This window comes from Nicotiana sylvestris, chromosome 11, assembly GCF_000393655.2.
Source record: "Nicotiana sylvestris chromosome 11, ASM39365v2, whole genome shotgun sequence".
NCBI lineage: Eukaryota > Viridiplantae > Streptophyta > Magnoliopsida > Solanales > Solanaceae > Nicotiana > Nicotiana sylvestris.
In genome coordinates, this window is record NC_091067.1 from 32,031,386 (window position 1) to 32,045,177 (window position 13,792).

The window sequence follows — 13,792 nt, forward strand, 5'->3', positions numbered from 1 at the left end:
AAGAGAAATGCTTCTGTTATATTTACACAAGGGGAAGAGATTACAAGCAAGATTACCCTTAAAAAAACAATACACAGGACCATCAAAAGGGTCTGGCAATATAGCTTTGGTGTTTGTTAATTTTTTTTCATAAGAAATTTTACAACATGCAGACCCGATAATACACCAACATCCCAACAATCTCTTTCCTACATATAAAACAGGAACCTGAGGGACTATTCTCAGAGAGATTAATCAAGCAGCCAAGTATAGAATGGCAAACTAAAGTTTTAAAGATTCCCTTAGGTTTCAGATAATACCTTTTTTAACTGAATACTGAAGTAGCGCGGCTGATAAGTTAATTCAAATTGTGCAACTTAAAGATCAGATACATAGCAAGATTCAAGAAGTACACTTAATACTCATTTCCTTTCAACAATAATACTCTAGTCAATCATAAGGGAAAATTTGATTGTTTATCATTGTGTAGGAAAGACGAACAAATGTGAAAGAAATTATAAAGCAAAATCTTGAATTCCTCTTCTAGAAGATCAGCCAAATAAATTACCTAATTGATCCTTCAGAAATGGATGCAACTTTGCAAACGCCAGCTGAAGTGGTGAATGGCAAATCTTTATAGCAAGCGACCAACTCCTTATTTGAGTGCAGGTCCACCAGAAGAGTTTCCCAAACCTTCTTCTTAGGGTTCAAGACATCATCGGGAGTGCCATCAAACCCAGGGAACGTTACTCTTTCACCAATGGCAGCATCTTTAGGTGGCTTAACTAGTTCAACCTGACATGCAACCATCATCATACTGCATAAGTTAACTTTCCAACTTTTTCTCTTTTCTGCCTTTTAGCTTTTGTTTTCTTTTTTCATTTCAACCATCTTATCTGTGTTAAAAGTCATTAAGTGTGCTCCATCAAAAACCTAGGGAAAAAGATCTCCAAGAGTAACCAAGTGGTCAATTTCCCTTTCTAAAAATGATTATACTGGCAGAAATTTTTGAAATACATACATAAGCATATGTCAGTTATACAGTAAATTCACTGGTAGTGGCCATATGTAAATTACACAATAAGTTGGTAGGATTGCCATTTGTGCAAAAAGAACCGGATGATATCCGGACCAGCATGTGCGCAACTCGACTATTCCACTGGATGCCTGCAACCTCCCACCAACACAGGTATCCACCAAAGCTTTAATAGGAAGAAAATATCTAGTGCTTTTTGCCTTCGCTGGGATTGAACCTGAGACCTCATGGTTCTCACCAAAAATAACGCAGCTGAAGAAGCTACATCTACCTTAGACATTCTATTTAGATGGTCTTGTACAATGGCATACCTCAACAAATTTTCCATGTCATCTATACAAAAAACTTGGCACATGCTTCAGTATTTTGTGCATCAAAATTCGACAAATTACACAGAGAATATTTAACTGTAGCTACTTCATCCAAAAAGACAACAGTGTTTGGTCTACATTAACCCTGAATACTCCTTTACGGAGGGAATATATAAACCTCCTTTTGAACCAAATTTCCACACTCTACATGTCTTTTCTTATTTGGCATCTTAATCAGAGCGAGCTCTATGTGTATTGTTAGGCAGGTATCCTGAATTGATCCTATTTACTATCAACAGAGTGGTGATGATCAAGGAAGTCCGTGCAATTGGGACAAGAAGGAAAATGGAAGAACCATTTCTTGTTTTCCTAAATATGCTGTAAAAATTCGCTCCTTTTTATGTATCCTCCTGGCAAGGCATATAAGCAATCTGTAGCTAAATGGAATAGAAGCAATAGGCCGTCACTTACCCTAGTGTGATCACTGCTAGAAGCAGCAAGAACCATTGCCTGGGATTTTATGCCCCTCATGCTTGCTGGTTTTAGGTTGCATAGAACACAAACCTTCCGATTCTGTTAGAAAGATATCATTGTGAAAATTTTTGCTAGCTAACAATGTATAATCAACACATAGAGAAAGTGAAGAATGCAAACCTGCATCTCCTCCAGAGGAATATAATTTACAAGGCCACTAACAACAGTTCTGGGCTGAGCTTCACCAACATCAATCTCTTCAACATACAATGAATCAGCATCGGGATGTTTCTGTGCTCTTGTAATGAGACCAACACGAATATCGAGTCTGCTAATCGAAATTTCTGCTTCAACAGAGGCTGAACCCTTAGATTTGGCTGCAGAAGGTTTTGTAGCACGTTCTTTCTTCTTATTAGCATCTGATAGAATAAGCAAAATTCGATGTGACCAGCAGTCCATGTAACGAATTGGTAAGAATTATTCTAGCATACAGCCATAAACCATTGGATAAAGAACCCCCCCCCCCCCCACACACACACACACATACAAGAAAAGGAAGCTCTTTAACAAGAATATGATAAGATATCAGTATTAGATATAAATTATTTAGGAGTTACCATACATAATCAGAAGATATGTGTTACTATTCGAAAGAGCGGAATGGATATAAATGATTCACATAGCCGACCTCTGGCATCAATGAAACAATGGCATGATTAAGAGAGGTGGTGATGCATGTCGACTGATTCTGGTTTTATGGTATCAGGAGACTATCCAGAATAGACCTACAGAAGAAGAGCATCCAGAAGGTGCAGCTACAGCATATCAGACATATTAAGAATGCCCGAAATTCCCCAACTAAATATTTTATTTGTAAAACCTGGGAGACTGATACAAAGTCACTGCATTTTTTGCTGAATGCAGATATTCAAAATCTCCAAACTCGGGAGAAAGGAAAACAGCTAGTAGCATACTACATACTGACAGCGAAAACATATACTCCCTCTGTTCCAGTAACAGTTTATGTGAACCTATTTCCTTTTTGGTCCGTTCCAAAAAGAATGACCCCTTTCTAAATTTGGAAACAATTTAGCTTAAACTTACAATTCTACTCTTAATGAGAAGCTTTTATAATCACACAAATACTCTGGGCACCTTTTTGACTTATTTAGGACCACAAATTCCAAAAGTCTTCATTTTTTCTTAAACTCCGTACCCAGTCAAACAGGTTCACATAAATTGGAACGGAGGGAGTAGGTAATATCTCTTACAAGAAAAAGTACCAAATAAGGTCCTCTGAGGACAAAAAGGCATTCTCAATTGAAGATATGCCCACAAGATCCACCGAACAAAACAACATATAAAAAGTAAGGTGAACAACTGAACACTTTCCCGTCCATCTCTGAATGTTTTTTCCCCCTTTCTATTATAACTATTAATGAAAGTAAAAAAAATTGTAATCAGAAATTTCATTTGCGCTGAGGATCAGATACACTAGTTGTGTAAACACACTTTCTCCTGCCCCTATTGGGTGTGGTTCTGTCATAATTGAAAATTTCTTTTATTGCAATTGTATTCTTTTATTTTTGGTGCAAATCAGATAAGGGGGGAAAAAGTAAACATAAGTCACCAGAGATTTTTGCTTTGTTCAATTGATCAGTGATCTTCTTTGCCTCAGCTTCTGCCTTCAAATTCCTATCCGCTTGACTTCCGGCAAACTTCTCTCTGTAAAATTCAACTTCTTCATCTTTCTGCATATAAGCATGTTCAATCTTAGACAAAAATGAAAGAATGAATAAGACATGCAGTAAAGAACAAGATACTGCTATGCATTACCAGCTCCTTGAACAATGGTGCTGGTATTCCAATTTTGTGTCCTGCAGGTAGAATATGCCATGGTCGTTTGCTTTTTTCAATGTCACCTCTTTCATCAGCCAGTGAAACTTGTGTTTCAGGAGGAAAGTTCAGCTGCTTAAGCACCTGTCAATCAAAGGCGTAAGAGCATCAAACCATTAAATACAGAGAAAACCTCAACCACAGGAAGACAAAAAAGTATCAAACATGACCACAGACAGAACCTCAGCCACAGTACAGAACCTAGACACAGTTAAATGCTGCAATCATGGTAACAGAGTTACTACCTCACGTGAAAAGGATGGCATAAATGGCTCTAAAAGACATGCAAGAAGATACACTAGGCCAGCAGCAGTGCTCATCACTATGGAACACGATGGCTTATCTTCCTTGTAAAGTTTCCAGAATTGGCTCTCCTACAGAAAGAAGTATGATAAGTCTAAATTTAGGAGATTAAAGCAACCATGAGGCTAACAGCCATTACTGAAATTCAAAAGCAGGTTCTAATTCAAAAGAGAAAAATACAATGGCATGAGCAACTAATAAATAAAAAACAGACAGTTGGGAAGTATTTGACAGGCTTACTTGCAAATAACCGTTTCCTTCTCCAGAAATAGACATTGCAATCTTCAAGCCTTGCTTCAATTTAACCTAAAAGAATTGCAGTGTATAAGGGTTTTTCAGAACATAGAAAGGAAAGAAGAACTCAATCGAGATATAAAACACATGTAAGATACAACTACTCCTACTATTACTACTAAGTCTCAACCTCAAGCTAGTGATGGCCCAGCTATATGAATCCTCAATATCCATGTCACTACATTTAGACCTATCCCAATCCAATGCCCAATAATTTAGGTTCTCTTGACACTAGTGGGTATACAAATCTTTAACAAGATTAAAAGACTCCTTTTTTTAATGACAGTGGTGTCTGGCCAGCTTGCGCACCTCGACTGTTCTTTCCACCAGATACCTACTATCTCTTAGGCTCTTACCAGCACAGATACCGGGTAACTCCGCTCACCCAAGCTTAGGCAGATGAAAAGGAATCACCTAGTTTTGTTGTGTCTCCTGAGATTTGAACCTGACATCTCATGGTTCTCCTTTCCCTTCATTGACCACTAGGCTATACCTTTGGGCGCAAATTAGAACGACTCCTAGCAAACATTCAACCTACAGGAATGTACTGACATGACTAAGCCTCAATCCAAAAGAATTAGTATCATCTATATGAACCTTTTTCTTTCATATTGCCCTATTTTTGAGATAGTAAAGTCATACAAAACACATGTAAGGAAAAAAAATTGAAATGAGTTCTATTCCATGAGAACTGGAAAGACCCCGTTAAAGTAGTGTAGTTACCTTCTCCATAGCTTCTATATATTGCTCCACATAATTTCCAACTTTTTCACCCAAGGCCTTAGTTAAAGGGTGGGATTCAGCTCCTTCATGATTGGGAATTATGGAACCATAACCTGAAACTGTATAAGCACATTTACATAAATATCTGTTAGATTTCTGTAAGAAAAAGGACTGGATTATTTCCAGTTAACACTCCGAAACCAGAACAAACAACAAATTTCAGTCAAGAACTTTTCCGATTTTATCTTTCTAGCAGAAATAAGAATCTTCCCTTTTTCTCTTTACGAATATACCGGTAACAAGATTTTTTTTCGATCAGTGACCAGTAGCAAGATACTTTTAAATCAAACATAAGGAATCAAGGCAGTTATCCAAATCAGAAGCAACTTTCAGCCAAGAAATTTCCCCCCTCTTTCTTTATCTTTCTAGGGAAGAACAAGAAATATTTCCTCTCTGTTTTCTCTTTTCAATGATATACCAGCATTACAATCCAAGGTGGCAAGTAGATTTTTTGTTGTGATTCACAGGAAGAAGAAACAATAATTTTCATTAAATCAGCCACAAGCAGTCAAGTAGACAATACCAGTAACACAAAAGCATGAAACAGCATAATAAACCATGTCATCTGATACATAAACCAGACTTACTGTAGGAAAATGAACACACGCGAAATAAACTGCCAAAGCTTGGTATAGTCAAGATGTTTTAAAAATTAAGATAAAACAGACACGAAACTAGCTGACAAGAGCAAAAGCATATCAAGAGGGGGAGACTATGTAAATATATCATACAAGACAATTAGCTGACATACCCGGATCTTTTGCAATGAAACTTAGGACTCTATTGACGAAATTGCCTAAGTTGCTTAGCAACTCGCTGTTTAACTTTGCTTGTAAATCTGCCCAGCTAAACAAAGTGTCCGACACCTAGATAACTGAAATCCATTAGTAATCATGCCGGTATAAAAGAGCATTATAGAATAGGGAATTATCAGGCAACAGAAGTTACAACCACCAAGAACCCACCTCTGGCCTGTTTGTCAGCAAGTAATATCTCCATACTTCTACAGGAATGTTTGTATCTTTTGCATCATTTCCGAATACTCCTACGCCCTTACTCTTCGAGAACTTGCCTGATTATGACAACCAAGAGACACAAGCAAAAATTCAAATGAGAAAAGCACTAACTCTGCAGTATGAACTGGTGTTTCCAGTATATTACGTTCCAAGCAGCAAGAACATATGGACAATTTTCACGGCCTTATTTCCAAATTCCAACTAACCTGCTTCATAGTTCAAGTATTCTGTTACACTGATAGTCTTCATAAGAGTCCAGTTTTCACCAGTTCCAAGCAGTGTAGATGGGAAAATCACCTTGAAAATACAAAATTTACTTTCTTACATGTAATAGCCACTAACATAAATAATATCACTATGGTTAAGCTTATCCTACATAGCAACGGAGCCGAAAATTCATGGCATTGGAACTCCCTAAGCATATTTCTCCAAGTCAATCATTCAACTGTAGTTCAATCTCAGATTAGTTGGGCTCAGCTATGTGAGTTCTCTTTATCCATTATGATTTCTACCCTAGTCTGTTTAAATATCAGACTTGGAACCTTGAAAAAACGGAAGAATGACTTATATGTTAACAAATATCCTATATTAATAACGCTGCTTCAATTTTATTATTTCTAATTATAGAAGAACTGATGATTGAATCTTCCTGCAGAAGTTCTTGACCGATTGAGATTAAACAAAAATAGAAGGATAAAGATTCAAAACAAAGTTCTCATATGTGGCCATTTTCTTTCTTCTTTCTTCTTTTTTCTGTATCTCCTATGTAAACTTTCGCACCCTCTACTAAAGAGGGAATTAAATATGTAAATCCCAAGCCATTACAAAAAATAGCCCTAAGTCTATTACAAGAGTAGTAAACAATTATCAAGGAAACCACTATCTCAGTATATTCAATTTGTCTCCATTATCCTTCATTCCAAGTACAGTAACCTGACTTTGTCGTATCAACCTCGTTTTTACCACCAAAGAGATGATGATACTTTTATGGAGTTTATCTTTTTGATCAAGACTTTTATGGATTTTCAAGAACTTACAGTGTGAAAAGGCACGTTATCTTTGCCCATAAACTGATAGAGCTCCACATTCTCTGGATTCTTCCACCACTTCTCCCACTCCGTTGTGTAGCATGATGTTATTGATACATATCCAATAGGAGCATCGAACCACACGTAGAAAACCTAATTACCAATAGATCAATAAATAATGTTGTTAAGAAAATCTAAATGGAATTGAACAGGAAAAAAAATTGCTGCTTCGACTTATACCAACACATGAATTGATAACAGCAAGTGGAGTAATTATCAGTAAAGGTACACATTACAACCAAGTGTTATATATTCAGAAAGAAGGGTAACCAGTTACAACTAACGGTTTTGCTCAATCAACCTTCTCCTTGTATTTTTCATGTGGAACTGGAACCCCCCATTTCAAATCTCTAGTTATACACCTTTGCTTTAGTCCTTCTCTAAGCCAGGCATTTGTTGTGTGGACAGCATTCTGACTCCATCCTCCAGCCACAGACATGTTGTTGACGTAAGTTTCTAATTTATCCTTTAGCAGAGGGAGCTCAAGGAACAAATGGTCTGTATCTCGGATGCAAGGGGTGTTACGACAAACCTGTAGAGTAAGCAAGTTAAGACTTCAGTAGTAAGTAAAATCATTATCACATTCTTGTATTGTTAATCCAACATGCTTTATGTCCTTGAAGTTCTTGGTATTTTAAAATTTCCAAATAAAAGGTTGTTTAGCATCTGTCACAAATAAGTCAAGTCTCATTCAAAGTCCATCGGCTGCGCTCGAAGGGACAAAAATAAGTCAAGTTTCTATCCAAAAAATGCTCATTTTTTAAAAGAAACTAGATGATGAGAAGTACTTTCTTCGATAACCAGATGACTGAGAAGTACTTTAACTATACTATATTAAGAAATACACATCTGGAAAAAGAGGAGAATAAAACCTTGCATCTTGGATCCTTCAGATCAGTGGGATTTAAGAGTTTCCCACACTTCTCACATTGATCTCCACGCGCAGAATCATAGTTGCAACCTGGTGTCGGGCAGTTACCCTCTACAAGCCGGTCCGCCAAAAACTTTTTGCATGTGTCACAGTACGGCTGTGAAATAAACTTAGCTTGAGTAACAAATATGTCAAATTTGACGCATCAACTGAGTTTCGGGCTACTTCAATCTATGAGATATTTGAAGCCAAAGAGCTTAAGGCCTGGCAGTAGCAGCACAGAACCAAGCATCTACCAGAAGATATACTTATTAAGAATTATATACCTGCTGCATAGTGTTCTCAGAGAGCCAATTATTCTCCCAAAGCTTGTTAAAGATCGCCTGACAAACTTCCGTCTGTTGTGGAGTAGACGTGCGTCCAAATTGATCGAAGCTTATATCAAACCATTTATAAACTTCTCTATGAATTGCATGGTATCTGCAAAACCAAGAAAACGAAGAAAGGACTTGTGAGCTTAGCTCCAATACTGAAAAATAAAGTCCCTACAATTTGTAACCGTCTATACCCAAAAAAGAAAAAGGTGAAAGGATAAATTTTGCAAGGACTTAGGGAGAAAGCATGCAATAATAATAATAATAATAATAATCATTATTATTATCATTGTTATTACTATTAGTCTATTACTACTATCATTTTGAGACAGCGAACTCTTTAGCTCTTGTTTCACAGGAGACAACTGCCGAAGCTGATGAGGACCTTATAAGTAAGAGCTATTGAAAGAGACAGCATTGGTGAGCCCCCATTTTGTTCATGTACATGGAGAGTCTTTATCATTTGTCATTGCCATTCATTTAAAACTCACAATGTTGCTTCATTAATCAGTATCGCGAGTATTTCAGTTGACGTGATATTTATTAGTTTATTTAGATTTTCTTGTAGTTCAAGGCTGTGAACTTGTGATGACGTCAGTAATTTTGTGTTACATATGTTTGGTTAGTAATGGATATTACTCCCTTTATCCCAATTTGTTTGGCACCATCACTTTGTTTGTACGTCCCAAAAAAAATTGACACCTTTTTGTGCTTAGAAACTCCTACTCTTATGTCCCAATTTATGTGATGCAATTAGGATTTCCAGAGTTAAACACGTTTTTCGTTGACCGCGATTCTTTTATATGTCTTTTAAATATTTTGAACTGTTAATTAATGTGACTTGTAGTACTTTTATGTAGTTTTTAAATATATAAATTTTATTTCAGAAAAGTTAAAGATTCTATGTCTGAATTTGAAGTCAACATTAAGGAGTTTGACTTTCAAATTTAAACTACATCACATAAATTTGGGATGAAGGAAGTAATATTTAATGTCTCACTTTGCCCTTAATGAGATGTTTTTCTAGAAGTTGGCATGAGTTATGTAAACCTTAGTTTTTTTTCTCTCTCTTTGTTTTTGTGATAAGGTATGATTCATTTGAACCATAGCGGAAGGAATTTGGTAGTTTATACATACTAGTTTCTCGGCACGTGCGGTTCGAGTAAATAATCATACAAAAAAGAATAACATAAGTTTTTATGAATGATCAATGTGGGTCGTCGACTTGTTTGTCGAGATCAAAATGATTGGATATCGTTTGAACCTACAAAGATGAACAATCAAAGTATAATTCTGAGGAGAAAGTGACGTTTCTTTAGTAGTATTATATTCCACTTCAGTCACCGTTATAATAACCGCTAATGGTTTAACAAAATTCTATTCCTGAGATACAATGCCTACTCAAGAAATTAAAGTTGACTTTTTCTAATACCAAAACTCAACCTAATAGAATTAGAAATTTTTGGAAGATGGAGCAGAATATAAAAGAGAGAGGAGTAACAATATACTATATACATTCAACGTTGGTAAAAAAACGAATAAGAAATTGGTAGAATCAATAGGAAGAATGGCTAAGATCTTGTCATGATTGGCTTCATATAGATGACACTTTCAAAAACATCCAACGGTAAGACCAAACTTCAAAAACAGATGGACACAATCTTTTAGAAAAGACACTTCAAATAAGATTAGTTTCTTCTTTCTAATAAATAATTATTTAGAAGAGTAATTAGGTCTTTTAACTTTTTAGTTTTGGGATTCCCACTTTTATAATGATATGCATAAGTTTATGTCAAAATGTCCTACTTTTTCAGCTATGTAACTAGTCAAATCTTGTCAAGCAAATTGAGAGAAGTATTACTTTTCATAAGTGTTGTTGCGGACTTGTGGTATGTAACTTTAGACGAGATAAGAAAATATGGATAGTCCTAGAAATAGAAAAAACTGTCTACATTTCGGTAGAATTACAGTAAGCTTGCTTTGGAGCCCTACCATCTGATTGTCGGTCAAGGCCCAGATTGGATTGTGACAATATCCAACCTTAATTAGTCAGAGATAGAGACCTTTCCTCTTGCATTGACTGCACACTGCAAAATTTCCAAATTTAGATCCTTCTTCTTCTCGAAGCACCTCCAAGTGTTCAAATCCCACTTTTTTAAATTCTATCTCAACAACTTTACTTCTATGCTAAGATATAATCATGCCTTCCCATGACTACAAATGAGTCCCACCACCACTTAAGCATTCTCAAAGACCTTCAGTTCTTGAGAATATGGTGATTTCTTATACCATTATCCACAACTTAGAATAGGGGGTATGGTTTGATACCGCTGTAGGGAGGGAGATTTGCCTGATAAACCAGAAATCATCATCCCATTAGTTGAGAATTAAAATTTTGTCTATTCTCAATCTTGTCCTTTAGTTGTCCACTTTAAAGTGCGTGACTTCCTCCATGTAAAGGAGGATCTAATAATTATGTATGAACTTTGAAAAGTCTATCACGGCTCTGGAATGTCTATATTGTTTATTCTTCTCTTCTCCAAGTTGCGACATTGATGATTTATCTCACCTGCTATTACCCAAGAGTATAATTATGCTCCAGTGATAGAGTTCAAGTCCAAGATATGTCAAACGTTTTATTCTACGAAAAGAGATATCAAGAATGACTTGAATCCATGATGCTAGTTTTGAGTTTTTAACTGCTTTCTTTGACCTCTCTTATATGTTACAACACGACACATGATTCAACTGTTGTTAAAGGCACGCTGGAGATGTGTTTAAACTCTAAACTCTAGTGTAGCACAACATGGACACTTAGCCTCACTTAAGCAGCAACGCAGTGTAGGCGCCTGGCTCTGTCTTTTAAAAGGAGGTGTCAAACAATTTATAGCTGGCAAACAACTATACTAACGGTTAAGAAAATGTAATGGATGAGTATATCAATGATTAAGAATGAAAAATTAAAATTTTAGAATAAGAAAACTATCACAAATTCCAAATCAGAAACTTAAATTTGTATCTTTACATCTACCAAACAAACAAAAAAATGCATCTTTAATACTCCCTCTTATTCCAATTTATGTGATGCATTTTCCATTTTCGTCTCCAATAAAGAATGATATTTTTTATATTTAGAAATAATTTAACTTTAAGCTTTCGATTTTAACCATAATACGATGATTTATAGCCGCTCAAATATCTATGAGTTTTTTCAGACTAGCTTCAAATGTCTTTCTTTCTTTAAACTATGTGTCCAATCAAAGTGAATCACATAAAATGGTACGGAGGGAGTATCAAATGTGTCTGAATATATAAATGATTTAGTAATGAAATAAATAGACCCCAATAAAGTGAATTGTATATAAAGGTCTCCTATAGCCAATCCCAAGTCCCAACTAGTTTGTGATTGCGATGCACTTAACTGATTTATTTAGTGCACATTCTAAGAAAAAATTGATGAATTTAATATAAAAGAAAGGTGCATTACTTGTCACAAATTTGCTTGGGAGTAGAATTTTCTTCCAAAGCTTTAGTCTCAGTAGCCGTGCCATATTCATCAGTACCACACATGTATATTGCATTGTAATTCCGAAGCCTACAGTATCTCGCGAACACGTCCGCACTCAACACACCTACAATAAACAAAAAAAGAACATAATTTGAATATAAATGAGACATCAAAAACAGAGCAAAGAGAGGGAAATAAGGATTGAATTGCTGAGATTAATTACTTCCGATGATGTTTCCGAGGTGAGGAACGTTGTTGACGTATGGCAAAGCGCTTGTGATGAGGATATTCCGTTTTCCCGGTATCGGAAGTTTCGGAGTTGTCGGCGGCAGATAGTCGCCGTTGCCGGCGGTGGAAGAATCGCCCATTTCCGTCTAGGGTTTTAGATTGACTAGGGGTTTTTTGCTTGTTGGATTGCTTCTCTTGAGTTTTTGGGCCTTTGATCTTAATCTGCTTTGGTTTACTTTTTTTGTTTTCCTTTTTTTTTAACATCTCATTTACTCTATTCTTGGAAAGGAAATCAACAGAAAATTTATTTTCTTTTATCTCCACTACAATTCAAAAAGTTTTAATCAATTTTAAACAGTTTAATTAATTTTAGTTTATTTTTTAAAATTAATTTATATATCCTAACAGTATGTATTACATTACCAATATAGTTAAATATGTTGTATCAAGTTATTTAAATGACTTTTTTGTTTACTAATCATTACTTACTATATACGATTACATGTTCTCATATGTTATTGCTAGTATAAAGATTTAATTTAACTTTTTGTTACTAATCATCTATATCTATATCTATCTATATTTATATCTATATTATATTAAAAGGAGAGTAATGAAGCATCTTCTATATTATATTAAAAAGAGAGTAGTGAAGCATGAGGTTAAGCCAAGTGGCAAGCTAAAAAAAAACGCTTGGTAATTTTAAGACAATATTAGTAGTAATTTTAAGACAACTTGGTAAATCTATATTATATTAAAATGAGAGTAGTGAAGCGTCTATATTTATATTATATTATATTAAAAGGAGAGTAGTGAAGAATGAGGTTAAGCTAAGTGGCAAGCTAAAAAAAGTCACTTGGTAATTTTAAGACAACATTAGTAGTAATTTTAAGACAACTTGGTAAATCTATATTATATTAAAAGGAGAGTAGTGAAGCATGAGGTTAAACCAAGTGACAAGCTAAAAAAAAGTCACTTGGTAATTTTAAGACAACATTAATAGTAATTTTAAGACAACTTGGTAAATTTGAATTATAAATGGAAACATAATTAATGAAGTAATAGTTCAATAAGAATTATTTTTTAATTATGATACAAATCTCTATTAGTAGTATAATTTAGTTAACATTTTTTTGTATCATTATGGTAGGGACGAATTTTAATTAATTGATCAAGCTTTGTAACTGACCTTATTTTGGTACAATATACATTACTGTATGTATCTTTAGTTAAAATTTTATATATAATTCAGTTATGGTAGGTATCCTTTTTTGAAAAAGAATCAATTAAACTTTTATTTTGTATCTTACACATTAATTTTAAGTTGAAATAATAATTCTTTATTTAGTACAAGCTTTTTATCTGACCTTATTTTGGTGCAATATACATTACTGTAGGTATCAAATTTAACTACAACTAATACAAAAATAATTATAAGAGAACTCAATACATTTGGAACATAATAATCAAATAACTTAACTCAAAGTTATAATTTAAAATAAAATATGATATTATTTTGGTTATAGGCAAAACATTAATATAAAAACTAACTAAAATATTGTAGTAGGGAAGAGAATGTATAAAAAATAAAGGTAGTGTGAGGATATTTATACTTTAAATTAATTTAAAAA

The 13,792-nt window shown here is 34.7% G+C and overlaps 1 protein-coding gene across 1 annotated transcript; it reads right to left on the minus strand.

Annotated features, from left to right (window-relative positions):
- Positions 1–380: 380 nt before the first annotated feature.
- Positions 381–12,375, minus strand: LOC104243638 (methionine--tRNA ligase, cytoplasmic-like). Its single transcript, XM_009798858.2, has 17 exons — positions 12,157–12,375; positions 11,913–12,057; positions 8,378–8,531; positions 8,053–8,208; positions 7,482–7,712; positions 7,130–7,273; positions 6,299–6,389; positions 6,042–6,148; positions 5,828–5,942; positions 5,017–5,135; positions 4,240–4,305; positions 3,942–4,070; positions 3,637–3,780; positions 3,431–3,551; positions 1,981–2,219; positions 1,798–1,899; positions 381–774 (listed from the first exon to the last, which is right to left on the minus strand). The coding sequence occupies exons 1-17, from the start codon at positions 12,299–12,301 to the stop codon at positions 544–546; spliced, it is 2,439 nt and encodes an 812-aa protein (XP_009797160.1). The 5' UTR covers positions 12,302–12,375; the 3' UTR covers positions 381–543.
- Positions 12,376–13,792: the final 1,417 nt, after the last annotated feature.